Genomic DNA, 15,248 nt, shown 5'->3' on the forward strand with positions numbered 1-15,248 from the left:
AAACACTTTCTAAAGTGTGCATTTCTGACTGTGGATGAGGTCCTCCGTCATTCACAAAATTGTAATTTCAAAATAGCCATTTAGTGAGCTTAAATGATTAAGCGTACCATATATTACTTGAATATTTTTCATCTTGCCGATCCCACATATGCATAATATGTAGCATCTTTATGCAAATGTCTGCAAGACTGCAAAAAGCCTGCCAGAAATGGGTCGCTTCATGACCGTGGGAAAGCATTTTGAGCTATAAGAGTCATGCTATTAAAACAGAGCTACTTTAAGACATCATGCATCTTTTGAATGTTCATGGATTTTCCCACTCACTTTCCCACCGTTCCTATGCCTCCTCTTTATGCTCTTCTCGTTTCTTGTTTATCTGACTTTAGAGTAAATTTTAGATGTCAGCTTTCCTCTGGAAACATAACACGTTGTGCCTGATTGTCTGTTACCAAGGAGAATAGAGGACCAAGTTCACAGGATTCTAGGATGATGGCTCAAGACTAGCAAAACTTTGTCTCATGGCTTCCCATAAGCAAAACTCAAGTCTTTCGTTGTCAGGTGGGGGGGGTGTGTGTGTCGTGGTGCTTATCTGTATTCCCAGATTTTGGAGGCTGAGACAGGAGGGTCACAAGTTCATTATCATCCAAGGTTGCATCATTTAAATCCAATCTAGGCTACAAGGTGAAACTTTGTCTCAAAGAAACAAAAATCTTACAAGTAGGGGGAAATGTAAAGATTTTAAAGAGCTAGAGACCAACCTGAAAGCTCATATCTTAGTATTTATCATTCTGGCTGTTGTTCAAATACTTTTTTTTTTATTAAAGATTTCCATCTCCTCCCCTCCTCCTCCCCCTTCCCTCCCCTCCCTTCCACCCATACCCCCACTCCACCCCTCTCCAAGACAAAGAGCCATCAGGGTTCCCTTCACTATGTTAAGTCCAAGGTCCTCCCAGCTCCCCCTAAGTCCAGGAAGGTGAGCAACCAAACTGACAAGGCTCACAGTGAGCCCGTCCATGCTGTAGAGTTCATGCTCATTGCCGTTGTCCTTGGTTTCGTAAAGATGCCATGATGAAACGCATTGCTTCGTGTGCTAACCTGTAAAAAAATCATTTAAAAAAAAAGGAAACATTTATTCACATCAAATATAGAGGGAGTCAACAGACCAAAGAAAGTTTCCACCAAGCTCGGCTCAGCAAATAAATAAGATTTCTCGGGCTGCCTACAGGGACATGGACAGAAACAAAATAAAATTTTAAACCTATAATTTCAACTTTTTTATTTTTAAGATTTTTTTTTATTATGTATACAGTGTTCTACCTGCCTGCCAGAAGAGGGCACAAGATCTCATTATAGATGGTAGTGAGCTACCCTGTGGGTGCTGGGAATTGAACTTAAGACCTCTGGAGGAGAAACAAATCCCAGTGCCTTTATCAATGGCTTCTCAGTCAGCCCCCATTTTCAGCCACATTCAGAGAATCCAGTTTGATCGCATGTTCATTCAGTCCAGGTCCAGCTGGATTTGGTGAGCTCCCATTAGAACAGGCACACTGTCTCAGTGGGTGGACCAACCCCTCGCAGTCCAGACTTCCTTGCTCATCTTCTCCCTCCTTCTGCTCTTCAACTGGACCTTGGGGGCTCAGTCCGTTGCTCTGATGAGGGTCTCTGTCTCCATCTCCATTCTTCACCAATGGTGATATTGGAGATAATCATCAGTGTGATAGTGGGGCAAGGCCAGTTCAGGCACCCTCTAGTCTCCTGCCACATGTACTGGCTTTTTGGGACCCTAGTCTATTTGGATACAAAGCTTCCTAGGCCTAGATGTAGGGGGGAGGGCCTTGGACTTGCCACAGGGCAGGGTTCCCTGCCCTCTCTTAAGGAGGGGGGGGGAAGGAGGAGGGCAAGTGGGGGAGCAGGAGGGGAATGAGAGGAGGGGAGGAAGTGTAAATTTTTGAATGGAAAAATAAAAAATAAAAAAAGACCTCTGGAGGAACAACTAGTGCTCTTAACCTCCGAGCCATCTCTCCAACCCCTACCTTCACCTCTCTAAACAAAAGGGCACAGAAGAGAAATATGTAGCTCAAACATTCAGACTATAATTACATTCTTCTCAGTCATACAAATAAGTTTTATTTAGAAATCAAACTGATCCTAAAAAGCGGGAAGGTTCAGAAGTGAATTCTGTGTGTTTGCGGAATTAATTAATATCTTAGACTTAAAATGTAGTGTCCTCGCTGCCAAATACCTAAATGAAAGGACAACTGAGAACTCACAAGACAGAGATGATCTAAACACACATCATCCGTTAGAGACAGTGTTGGGATTCCTGCCTTTCCAGCTAGCAGAGCGTGCAGTGGTGATGCAAAACTCCTCCCAGGTTCAATGCTGGATCGCAGAGCCCAAGATATGGCAGCAAGAAACCATTCTGGAGAGGAAGCAGCAATGAGGAACAAGTGGGTAGGGAGGCTTCTCATAGAGTCTCATGATTTGGGGAAGGCACTGGTGTTTGAATGAAAGGAGTAGCAGGATCACACCTGCTGTTAAGCAGCCATGATGGTGATTGTAGAGGTGAGGTTGACTGAGAAAAAGAGTTGAGGCAAGGGACCAATTTAGAGTAGAAGACTGAGGTGAGTGTTCCTGGTAGTCCCTAGAAAGTGACAGAGAGAATTCTAGTGGCACCCAGGATTTAGGGCCTGCGAAGATCAAGAGGAAGGTGGAGGGACAAGTGGCCTGCAGGTGATCATAACTGGAATTTGGTTGTCCAGGTAAAAGAGACAAGGAGGAGCTGAAGGAGCTGGGACTTTGGGGCATCATAGATCTGTGGCCCATCAGGACTAAAGCACAGGCTTTGTGTGGTTAAGAAAGGGAGTTGTGAGGGCAGGAGGATCATAGAGGGTAAGAGGGCCAGAGAGCAGACCCTGGAGATGCCGTGGTTATAGCACTGAAAGGCCATAGTTCTCAGTAACTGTCCAAACAGTGACTGAGCCTAGAATCTGAGCAGTATTTGAATGAGAAAGCAGAATCCCTACAGAGAAATGAGAGAAGGCATGGTTTAAGACTTAGTTAAGACAACACAAGTAACTGATTTGTCCTAACATAAGGAATAAATGATACTTCTGAAATGACATGGTGGGGAATGGGTAGAGCTGATGGCCACATGCGCATCATAAGCCAAGAGACCAAGTGGTCATAGAAACACATGACAAGGGCTGAGAAGCCTTCTGGGAGAATTGCTGTGGGAAGAGGCTTAGGGGACAGAGGAAATTGTTGGCCTGATGGAGGATTTCCAGCATCCAGCCCAGAGGAAGGAGAAAAAAGGAGCTTGGGATGCTAGGTCTATAGAGATGGTTTTAAAGATAATGCAGAAATAAGAGCATTGGACAGCTCAGATAACTAGAGCACACATTCATTAGAGGGTGAGGGATATCATCAAAGGACAGAGACTCATGACATCTGGGAAGAGGCGTGCAAGACGTGTAGCTAATACTGTGCTTCCACCACACGAGGCCTGGAAAGCTTTGGAGGTCTGCTGAAGACAACCCAAGGGGGTTAGTTCATCTGAACACTAGCTCCACATAGCTTCGCCCCGTGAACCTGAGACCTTCTGTAAGGTCTATAGATAAGCCTTGTATAAGACCTTCTATAAGGAGGTCCTAGAAAAATGTCACCTCTTGTTACCTAACTCCAAAGGCCCGTGTTATAAATCTATCCTACAAGATGGTTGACATGTTACAGATTAAAGCAATGCACAGAGGAACATCGAAGCATTCTGTTGTCTAGTAAAATTCTTTCTCAGGTAGGTTTTCTTTTTTTCTTCTGCAGAACATACTGGCCAGATTTGGATGGGAAAATTAGAGAAGCATTAGTTCTGCGAAGCGTTAAAGTCCGGCTCCTTATTAGCTTCTGGAAGGAGACTGACCCCCTCACATTTAACTTCATTTCGTCTCTTAAAGCTATTTGCACTGAAATAGCCAACTGCAGCTTGAAAGTTGTAAGTATTTTATCACCTGGATTATTCAATAAAAAGGGCTTAATCCCTTTTCATGTCTATGAAAGATGTTGACACACCACACACCCAGGGTGGGGGGAGTCATGTAGAGGCCAGAGGTCAATGTCAGATGTCCTCCTCAGTTGCTCTCTACTTTTTTTTTTTTTTTTTTTTAGTTTTTTGAGACAGGATTTCTCACAAACCTAAAGCTCAATGGTTTGGATAGACTAGCTAGCCGCCAAGCTCCAGGGACTACCTGTCTCCAACTACCCCCAACAGTAACGGCTGTCTGCCAAACTTTATGTGGATGTTAGGAATCCAAACTCAGGTTCTCCTCTGTGCACAGAGGGCAGTTTACCCTCTGAGCCATCTCCTCAGCCCCTTCAAGTACACACTTTAACTGCTTCATTCACCTGCTAATCTTATTTGTAACCTTGACAGAGCTGAATCCTCCATCCATCCACACCAACCCTGCCCACCATCCCACTAGCCCAGACTCCTGGGCTTGCTCCTATCTCTTGTGCATGTGCTAATCCATCTCTGGATGCCCAGAGGAAGGCAAGGTGGGGAGCTGCTAGTAACCAATTTCTGCTACTTTTCTCACTACCATGACAGAATGTTGACCAGAAGCAACTGAAGGGAGGCAGGATTAATCTGAGTCCACAGTTCCATGGTGGCCAGGACTTGTGCCTTGCTGGCATGAGTTGACAGTTCGACCTGTTACATCTTGGCCTGTCAGGAAGGACAGACTTTGGGCTGTTATTAGGAATAGTATCTAACCCGTAAGTCCCACCCTACCCATAGACCTTCTTCTGGTAGATTCTACCTCTTCCCAAAATATCACCCCCACTAGACTAAGTGTTCAAACACATGAGCCTATAAGAAGCATTTCACACTCAAACTCTAGTACCCATGTGTTGTCAGAGAATTCTCGTTCATTCCGGCCACCCAGATCCAATATAATCACACAGAAACTATATTAATTGCAATAATGTTTGGCCAATAGCTTAAGCATATTGCTAGCTAGCTCTTATATCTTAAATTAACCCATTTCCATTATTTTACATTTTACCATGAGGCTCGTGGCTTACCAGTACCAGCGTGCAGGTGTCTTTCTTCTCCAGCAGCTAAGTGGTGTCTCTTTGACTACACCTACTCTCTCCTCCTCCATCTGCCTAGAATTCCTGCCCTTCCCTATTCTGTGCTGCAATAGACCCAGAGTAGCTACTTTATAACCAACGGTATTCACAGCATACAGAGGGGACTACCACATCACCTAATTCTAATTCTTGCCTCCTCCCCTCTGGGCCTTTGTGAGTGCTGTTTCCTCTTCCTGCATCCATCTTCCCCACCTTCAGCTGACTGATGACTGTTAATCCTTTCACCTTTCGGCCTCAGTTTTCAAACCAAGCCCCTGTGCATTCAATGGCTGTGTGCCGAGTCCCCACTCTGTGATAGGCCCTGTGCTTCCTGAGGCATCTGTCGGCATGGGATGACAGAGTCCCTGAAGCATCCATCTTGAATCATAGCTTCCAGCTTATTCCTGACCCTCGATATCCTAGAGACAGACAGAGGGAGGAGTGAGAGACTTGATGGTTAGGCTATAGGGGGTAAGCATCCTTTCAGCTTTGTTCCGTCACAGACATCATTCACAGGGTGACACCACAAGGCAAGGGAGGCTTGTGTGTCCAGCAGGGCAGCTGTGTCTCACTGGGACAAAAGAAATAGACTTACAGAATATCCTGGTCTGATTGTCTCAGCACCCATTATCTGTTTTCCTTTCTTCACTTATAGGGAACCCTAGAATTTCCATCCCTTTCTCTGTACAACTCTGTACTTAACTTTAATTTTTAAAACTGAAGCAGACACCCCATTGTCTATGAGTTCACAAATCATTGTAAGTATTGGAAATATGAAAACAGGTTTGTGGTTATTACCAGTCATCTGTCTTGCAGGCCAGATTTGAAAGTGTTTGAAATATCCAAGACAGGGTAAGGATGCTAACTGGGATTTGAAATCAAATACTAGGACTGAAAGCAGAGGTTGATACAGGGGAGCCAGGTAAGGCCTGAGAGACCAGTCCAGATGTCTGTGATGCCTCTTCATAGAGAAGAGAATGCTGGGGTTGCATCAGCTCAGGGACAGCATCATCCCAAGTACTGAAGTGGCACTCGGGACTCCAGGGAAGTCAGATGATGCAGAAACCAGATGTCTAGTCACTGTCTGTCCCTAACGGCTGGCATGAAGCCAATAGTGTTCAGAATATGTGTTAAACTGTTATGCACGAATGAAGGCAGTAAAAAGCAGGGGAGAGATCTGGGAAAGGCAGTGGTAAGATAGGTTCTGTCACCAGTGAGGAGAGCAGAGAGCACCCAGAGCACTGCCCAAGTCGTTTTTCTCCCTAGTGACTTTCCTTAGGACTATTTACAAAAGCGTTGTTTATAGGAGCGTAGGCTCCATATGAGGAACTACACACCTGAAGAAAATGCCTCTCCCGTCCCCATCAACCACAGACTGTTGATAATAAATAGCCAGGGACGGATGGAACCACATGACCCCCACCCCTGCTTCCATGACAGAGTGTTGATGGGCCCAGTCTTACACGTGCAGCTTATCACAGCTTATTTTAAATTCATAGATGCAACAACAGCTATGTCATGTCAAAAAGCGAGGGTTTTCTGCCTCTCCCTGCTCCTTCCCCCTTTCCGATGTTCTGTGTGCCTTTGGAGAATAGAAGTTCCATCTATGGCTGAGCATTTAGGAGTCATTTCTCCTCAATACTTTGACTAATTATGAGTCTCTCTAGTAACTTCTGACCCCTACAGAAAGATGCTTTGTAGACCAAAGCTGATAGCTTTGTGCATAAACATAGCTATTTAGAAGGCAACTTGACAGGAACAGCATGCTCATTAAGCAAAACAAAGGCAATAGCTTTCCCGGCAGGGTATATGCCCTCCCAAGGCACGGGCTTTTGCCTGGGTTTCCAGTACCAGACATGGACTCTCTTCTGTGGACCAAGCATTGCCCAGACTTTTCTTAGTTTTCGTTTATGATCTGGTATCCCCTGTGAGCATCGTGCACCCTGGAGGTCAGTGAGTGACATCACAGGATCTTCTGTCGAGTGTATGAAGTTTGCAGGAGCTTGGGCCCACAGCATTGTACATCCACTCCCACGATCATTCTTGGTCTCCCTTCACCCAAAGTCAGGGGTCTTCCCGCCATGCTGCTTCCTGCCTCCACAGCATGCTTGACTCTAAGGCTCTTGCACTCGAAATCCTACAAGAAAAGAGGAATCTGCCATAGTAGCCTCTGCAGAACCCCTTCAGTTTCACCATTTTGGACACAGATGGTCATGAATCTTGAATAAGCCATACATTAATAGCTCACTGCTGGCCATTTTGTAAAACAGAGGCCATGTATTTTTAAATGTCAAGGCAAGCATGGGTGGGAAGGAAACATGGCCCCATCATCTAGGACACAGATGGTCAGGGAGCTTTTTACAAGAAAAGTAGGGTATAAAACTTTGGATACAGTATGTCTGCAGGAAGCACAGAGCCCTGACAAGGCAGATAGATGGTTTGGGACCAGGCATGGTGCTCTGTCTCTAAGTAGATGCTCTCATCACCTGTCCCGATGTGGCTTGGTATCATTGAGGACATTGGGGAGAGACTGCTGCTTGCAAGATTGTCACAGCTCAGGGCCGCAGCTGGCTCAGCAAATAAAAGCATGCAATGCTTCTGCAAAGGACCAGAGTTCAGTTCCCGACATCCCCATCAGGTGATGCAGGTGGCTTACAACTATCTATACTTCCAGCTCCAGGAATTTGACATCTCTGGCCTCTGTGAACAACTACACTTACATGCACATACATACCCACACTTCAACACACATACATATACACACATAATTTTTTAAATTTTCATCTAAAAAATATTTTTGCAGCTATCTTGAATTACTTTATTTAATATAATAAAGTAATTCTTTTTGGTCTCTTTGCTTCTCTCCCAGCACAGAAATGAAGGTGCGTGGTTGATTGGCAGTTATGATTCACCAGACTAGCTTTAATATATATAATTCAGTTTTAATAAAGGAAAGGAAAGGGAACTTACAAATCCAAGGTTCCAGCGAGGAGCGCAGGAAAACAAAGAGCAGGCGGGGCCGCAGGCCTGCAAGATTTTATAAGTCAGTATTAGCCTAAGGGGGACACGCCTTTAGCCGAAGGGGGACGCGCCTTACAAAACAAAATGATTGGCTAGGCTTCCCCTTCACAGAAAGGCCTCTAACGATGTCAGCGACACTGGTCTGGTTTCTGCTGTCTCAGAAGTCTCGCCGATGAAGCTCAGAATAGATGGGCCCTTAGTGATCATCAGGTTACCCTTCCCCCAGCATGAAGTTATAGGCTAGACCAACTTTAACCATTTCCCCCAACCCAAATTAGAACTATCGGAACTTTAAAATTATACATGAAGTCACCTTCCACATCTGGCCTCTGCCTCTCTTCCCTTCCAGCTCACAGAGGCCAGAGCTGAAAGACCTTCTAGGATCCATGTCCTCCACTGCAGTGGAAAACTGAGACCCTTGACCTAAGCCTTACGAGTCCCACGGGCTCATTCGCAATGGACACTTCATCCAACACTGGCCAAATTTCAAAGGCCTGCCTTCCCTGCAGCCAGGCCTCACTTTCCAAGCTTCCCTATTCAGGGCCTTGGGCGAAACAGAATGCTATTAATATCATAGTTATCATCATCATCATTACGTTAGAGTCACACTGACTCAAGAATTCCATAGTTTGAACTTTGTGATTTATTTTTTTTTTTTTAGTTGCCCATTCAAAAAGCCCGTAAGTGTTCCAATGAAAACTATTTGTTCTTGTGGCAAAATCTCTTTTGACCATTGCAGATTCTCATATAAATCAGTTAGTCACTGACATAATATAAGCACCGGGTAAGAATATATTCATTCAGTTTGTTGGCATGCAAGACACAGAGCGCCTGGAGACTGCTTCCAGAGCCAGTGTGCCCTGCTCAGTAAGACAGTGAGGATGAAACAACTTCCTTGTTCTCACCCTGTTCAGAGAAGGAGTTTTGTGTTCATTTGTTCGCTCTGCAGAGTTAATCACAGAGCTGGTTGAGCATGCTAATTCTCTTTGTTGTTGCCTATATGGATGGAGAGTAAAAATAGCTTCCTCTATACAAAGTAACAAGAGTGTCATTTTAATAACCCAGTGTGAGGTCTATTGCTGATATTTGGATAATAGGCTCCTTTGTGCTTGTGAACAAGACCCAAAACATTCTCGATTGACCTGCTTTGCTTTCTTACCTTTTTTTCTTTTTTTGGTTTTTTTGTCTTACAGAAATTTTTTGATCTGGAAAGAGAGAATGCTTGTGCAACAAAAGAACAAAAGAACCAGACCTTTCCGAAATTAAACCGCAACAAGTACATGGTAACAGACGGAGCAGCTTACATTGGTGGGTATGGGGGCTGAAAAGCTCCTTCTTGGGCATCACCCAGACAGTAGGGGTCTGCTGTAGTTGTTAAAGAGGTTGTGCGGCTAAAAGGCGGGAGGGTGAAGGCCAAGAGTTCTTCAGTTAAGTAGACCTTCTCTCTACTCCATGGCTGCCAACCATGGAAGACGATTTACTGTCTGCATTCTGCACACATTCTCTGGTCCATTCGGCTCATTTTATAAACAAGGAGACGAAGGACTTATGAGAGGTGAGTCCTGGCATGGAACAGATACACGGACCCAAAATGCTTATTCTTCTGTCTGCAAGATCATGAGACATCCCATCTTGGGGCTGTGAGGAGTCGCTACAGTGTCTGGGAAACAAAGACATCCACGCCATCTTCTCCCGATATCTCTGCTATTTTCTAAATATCTAACGCGGAGCAGTTCCCTGGGGCTCCCTAAATTTCAGCTTGCTGATTTGTAGATGAGGCTGGTGTCAGTCTTTAACTTCATGGAGTAATGTTTAAATAAGAGACAGTACACACAAAGCACCTGGCCCATGGATGATGCCCAATTAATGTTAGCTGTTATTCTTAAGGCAATGAAGTTCCAGGTGTATAAATCATTATTATGTTGGCGGGATTATTCTGACTTGTTGCAGTGTGTGGGAGGCCAGGGTAATTCCTTCACTGGAATCATCCCAGATAGAGCTGACATTGTCTATAAAAAAAAAAAAGATGCTCAAATCCTAGGGAATGGGGGTGATTATTACATCGCACAGGTGAAGTGGCAGCCTCAGCAGAGGAGAAAAACATGTTTGTGGGATGCAGAATGAATACGGAACCCCTATCAGTTATTTCTACTTCATGAAGCTCTTTTACCTTATTTGGTCCTGTTAGCATCACTACCAAGAGAGAGTAGAGTGTAATCCAAGTTTAGAAATGAGGATATGGGGTCTGAATAAGGATGTAACTAGGCCATGCAGGTGTCCAGAGAGGAGCTTTGTGTTCTGTCCAGACTACAGGGTCATTGTAATCTCAGCCTGAGAATATCAGTCTTTATTTTTCCTAATTTCAGCATTGCCTTCTTAAAATTAGAGCTACATGCAGGCGCAACACTCATAAATATTAAATAAATAATTATAAAACCTTTAAAGACAACTGACAAAAATACCTCAGAATTTTTAAACTAAAAAAAAAAAAAAAAACAAAAAAAAAACAGGAACTTCTGTCTAAATTACCTAAAACTTATGGATGAATCAAGACATGCACACAGTGGCTTAAGACCCCAAATCAAGATATTTTATTGTAGCTTTTATTTAAAGTAATATGCGATAGGCCCATTCAGTGATGCCTTAACCAAAGAGGAAGACAGAACCTAATCCAAGACCAGACATGGTAGTTTATCAAGTAATGTTTGTTGGTCTTCAAGCGGCTCACCTGATATGCAAACATTTCTTGGCCAAATTAAAGCAGTGTTTTGGAACCAGAAAAAAATCTGTGCTTTTTAATTACAGCACTGAGACAAGTTGGAAGATGGTAGCAAGTTGTGTAATCTCTTTTAAGTCTCGGCCTCCCTGTCTGAGAAAGGGGGGCACTAGCACCCACCCTTTGATGGTGACGTGATGGTTAAGTGAGGTGATATGTGAACGGCCCCCACACTGGCTCTGGTGGGTCCGGGGTCTTAGAAAAGATTGGATTCTTGCTCTCTTCCTCTTCCTGAGCTAAGATGTTATTTGGTGAGTTCGTTTTATAGACAACAGTTCTAACAAAACACTGATTCCCTAGAGAGAAGCAGAGCTCTAACAGAAAAACACTCAAAGAACAAAAAGGGGAAATAACTAGTACCTTAAATAATCCTCAGCACACTGGGCAATCTCCTGAATGGTTCCTTCGATGCTCATTGATGATGTGGAACTAAGAAAATTCCCAGGGTATGAGATTACAGCTCCATTAGATTAGTATGAAACTTGCAGAAGAATCTTCAGGCAGTGTCCTCTCTCTCATTTTAAATTCTCCAGAATGTATCTGAATTGAGCTTTGCAAACTTTTCTGGAAAGTGTTTGAGGTACGAGACAGCTAAGGAGGGCATAGGAGGTTAATGGAAGGTGCTGGCAAGATGCCCAACGCTGCCTACTAACAAAATGAGCTCTTTGGCACCCTCGACATCACGTATACACACAGGACACACGACATTCTGGATATTGCAGCCTTAGCGTGCATTTTTGGGAGCTGAAATAGTCTAAAAGATAACAGGTGAAATTGTAGCCCAACTTTAAAAAAAATACAGATACATATATGTCACCATGAAGGTCAGGCAGAATCCCTGTGTCAGCATGAAACGTCCTAGAGCTATCTCAGAAAGAAGCCAACTAAAGCATTTGAAACCCACAAACACTGTGATTTTGGCTTATTCACTGATAGCAAGGAAAAGCTCTGTTTACAGGATAACAGCCCCAAAATCCTCACCTCTCTCCATCCTCTTTTCTCCTCCCGGGGCTTCCCCCAACACATTTGTCTATGTCTGTTTCCTCCAGAAAATTTGATCTGCCAATGCACGTAGCAGAAATCCCAGTGTGGCTGCTATGGCCCAGAGCCTGAGCTGAGGTCATTGTCCAGGGTGAAGCAGTCAGTGGGTGCCTTTAGGGTCAGAGGCTACATAGCACAGAAGTGAAGTGCTGGCTCTGGAGTTAGATTTGACTCTGAACCCCAGCTCCAGCGGTTTTCCCTGAGGCACCATTGGTTAACCATGAAAATTGGGACGAGTGTAGGAACCTCAGTGAACATCTCCTTCCTCGTGGTAAATTTTCCCCATCATGTAAAATAGTGTTTGTAAACACAAGCACTGTACTTTGCCCAAAGCACACAATAAATTATAGTTTCTTTCCTCTCAGACTCCCTTGCAGCTTGACCACAGACCCTGATATTCTAAACCCCTGACCTCTTCTCTGCCTACCAGATACCACCCTCCTTTGGGAGTTTGGTTATCTCTTGTCCCAGTTCACCTTCAGTGTGTTTCTCACCACTCAATATGCAGCTTTTTCTTGGCATATTTAGTGAAGGATAGAAAGCCTTCTCTCCAGCAGTCATGGCTGTGGATGTGAAACCCTGGTGTGTACCCTCTCCTGCCTTCTGTGTTCTAATGACTGTTCCCTTCATTGACTCTTTGAAGGCAGAAACTGTCATATTCAGATTTCTATCCACATTCTTCACATCAGACCTAGTAAACATTAGGTACTCAGTGAACAAGACAGGACTTGGAAGGTCTGAGAAATAAACAGCACTGTCCCCTTCTAAGGTCAGAGCTTGGTTTTGCCCATTTGATCCCAAAGAAACATATATGGGGGGTTAGGGTTGCTCAGCCCTTTTCCGTGCTTTTGCTTTCATGTCCTATGGCTATGAAGAGACACCATGGCCCAGCAAATCTTATAAAAGAAAACATTTAAATTGGGGGCTGGCTTACAATTCCACGGGCTTAGTCTGTTATCATCATGGTGAAGAATATAGTGGCATGCAGGTGGGTATGGTGCTGGAGAAGTAGCTGAGGGCTTTACAATGTGGTCCTCGGGCAGCAGACACAGAGAGAAAGACACTGGGCCAAGTGTGGGCTTTTAAAACCTCAAAGCCCACCCCTAGTGACACACCTCCTCCAGCAAGACCACGCCTCCTAACCCTTCCCTGAAAGCTCATCAGCTGGGGAGTAAGCATGCAAATATATGAGTCTGTGGGGTCATTTTCATTCAAACCAATGTAGTCTTGAAGATGGATTAAGCACTAACGGCATAGCAATTATCCACCTCTTCTGAAACAATCTCAGCCTCCAAATTCATACGCTCAAGTCCCAGTTCCCTGTATGAAAGAATGGGTAAAAGGAAAATCACTCCCAAGCAGGATCATTATAGACATTAATCTAATGTGCTCTATGTCATTTAAAACAAAATAAACCACAGAGGAACTATGTATGGTGTCTCGTGCCTGTGATCCCAGCTCCAAAGGCTGAAGGGGAAGGACCGCTGTAAGTTTGAGGCCAGCCTGAACTATACAGTAACATCCGGTTTCAAAAGCAAAATCAGAAAGAGGGCAAATAAGAACATGCGTACAGGAAAGATGGTGTGGAGATACAAGGAGAAGGGGCCTCCCAGGAGCTGGGTTTGAAACTCATCCCTTCCACCCTAGTAGTTTCTCTGTCCCTGTGATAGACACCATAACTAAAAGCAATTTGGGGAGGAAAGGGTTTGTTTCAGCTTGCAGATTAAGGTTCATCATCAAGAGAAGCCAAGGCCGGAACTCAAGACAGGTGCTTGAACCAGTAACCAGAGGTCAATACTGCTTACTGTCTTGATCCCAGGTTCATGGCCAGGTACCTTTCTTATCCAGCCCAGGCCCACTCTCCCAGGGAAGGGCAATGCCCATAGTGGACAGAACCCTCCTATATAACTAGCCATCGAGCAAATGTCCCATAGATGTGGCCAGAGGCCAGTCTGATGGTGGCAGTTCTTCCTAGATGTGTCAAGTCGGCAACAAAAATTAGCCATCACACTTCCCTTAGTGCTCAAAAAGAACCGGCCTTAATTTTTGTCTCCGAAGTCATGAGAATACATTTCTACTATTTAAACCAACCAGTTTCTGGCATGTCCTGAAAACTGTCCTGAAACACCTGGCCAAGCAGCCAATCCCCCTGCCCTGGGGGATGCCTTCCAGTCTCCTTAGGGAGCGCGGGAGCCGCTTCCTTCAGCGTTGCCTCCATTGTGAAGTGTCTCTGCATAATAATGTTTGTACATATGGATTCGATGTTGTCTCTTTGAGAAGGTGTAATTGTTCACAGGATTTTAAAGTGTATTCCTATATATTTTAAATGTTGCTGTATTTAGTGAGTCTTGTGAATGTCAATAAGAAATAACATTTACAGAAAAAGAACAGCAGATTCCTTGTTCTGAGTTTCAACTTGAGTGAAGCTGAAGAAAATGCCAAAATAATATGCAAATATTAATCCGCCATATGTAGGGCTTCTTGCAAGGGTTTTCTCTGGCGCTGTCATCATGATTCTGCCTCCCTCGTTATTCCTGGGTGTTTATTTTATGTTTTTTTTTTATTTGAATCTGTTCTACATTTCATATATTGGGAATTTTCCCAGTTGATCGCACCTTCTCACCTGATTTCTTTGTTTGCAGGAAATTTTGATTGGGTAGGGAACGACTTCACCCAGAATGCTGGTACGGGCCTTGTCATCAACCAGGCAGATGCGAGAGACAACAGGAGCATCATTAAACAACTTAAAGATGTGTTTGAAAGAGACTGGTATTCGCCTTATGCCAAAAACTTACAGCCCACCAAACAGCCAAACTGTTCAAACCTGTCCAAACGCAAGTCTCTCTCCAGCCAACCTGCCAATGACAATGCCACCGGAGGGAGCCCTTGAGTGCATAGCTCACTGACAGACAAGTGAGGCTTCAGACCTGCAGGCTTCAGACCCAATGCAGGAAGGACTAGAGCAAAGACCACGGTTTACGACATCTTTTTTTTTTTTTAAGGAGAAATAAAAAAAGCACACTTATTAAAACTGTTCTCTGAATGACATGTAATATCTAGCTAACAACATCTTAGCACCGTATATTAAATTTAAGACTTTTCTATCTATGAGCTCTAACGGAGAATGTCATTCTGGCGTAGGAGTTAGTTTTTAACATCTGCATACAGATTTTAAGACTCAGTTCTTGTCTTCTGTTTCTTACTGGTTTTAGGACCTTTTCTGCTGGCCCAGCTGCACAGGTTTTAGTGTGAGGTGAGCCTTCTCCATTAACATTGCTGAATTCTG

General features: G+C 44.2%; 1 protein-coding gene across 1 annotated transcript in view; it reads left to right on the forward strand.

The window, feature by feature from the left end:
- Pld5 (phospholipase D family member 5) overlaps window positions 1-14,852 on the forward strand; it is a 326,043-nt gene extending 311,191 nt beyond the window's left edge. The window contains exons 8-10 of the mRNA XM_038349747.1: window positions 3,820-3,988; window positions 9,339-9,453; window positions 14,605-14,852. Of these exons, the coding sequence (XP_038205675.1) occupies window positions 3,820-3,988; window positions 9,339-9,453; window positions 14,605-14,852 (532 nt within the window). The remainder of the gene's footprint in view (window positions 1-3,819; window positions 3,989-9,338; window positions 9,454-14,604) is intronic.
- The last annotated feature ends 396 nt before the right edge of the window (window positions 14,853-15,248 follow it).

This window comes from Arvicola amphibius, chromosome 12 (assembly GCF_903992535.2).
Source record: "Arvicola amphibius chromosome 12, mArvAmp1.2, whole genome shotgun sequence".
In the NCBI taxonomy this organism is placed as follows: Eukaryota; Metazoa; Chordata; class Mammalia; order Rodentia; family Cricetidae; genus Arvicola; species Arvicola amphibius.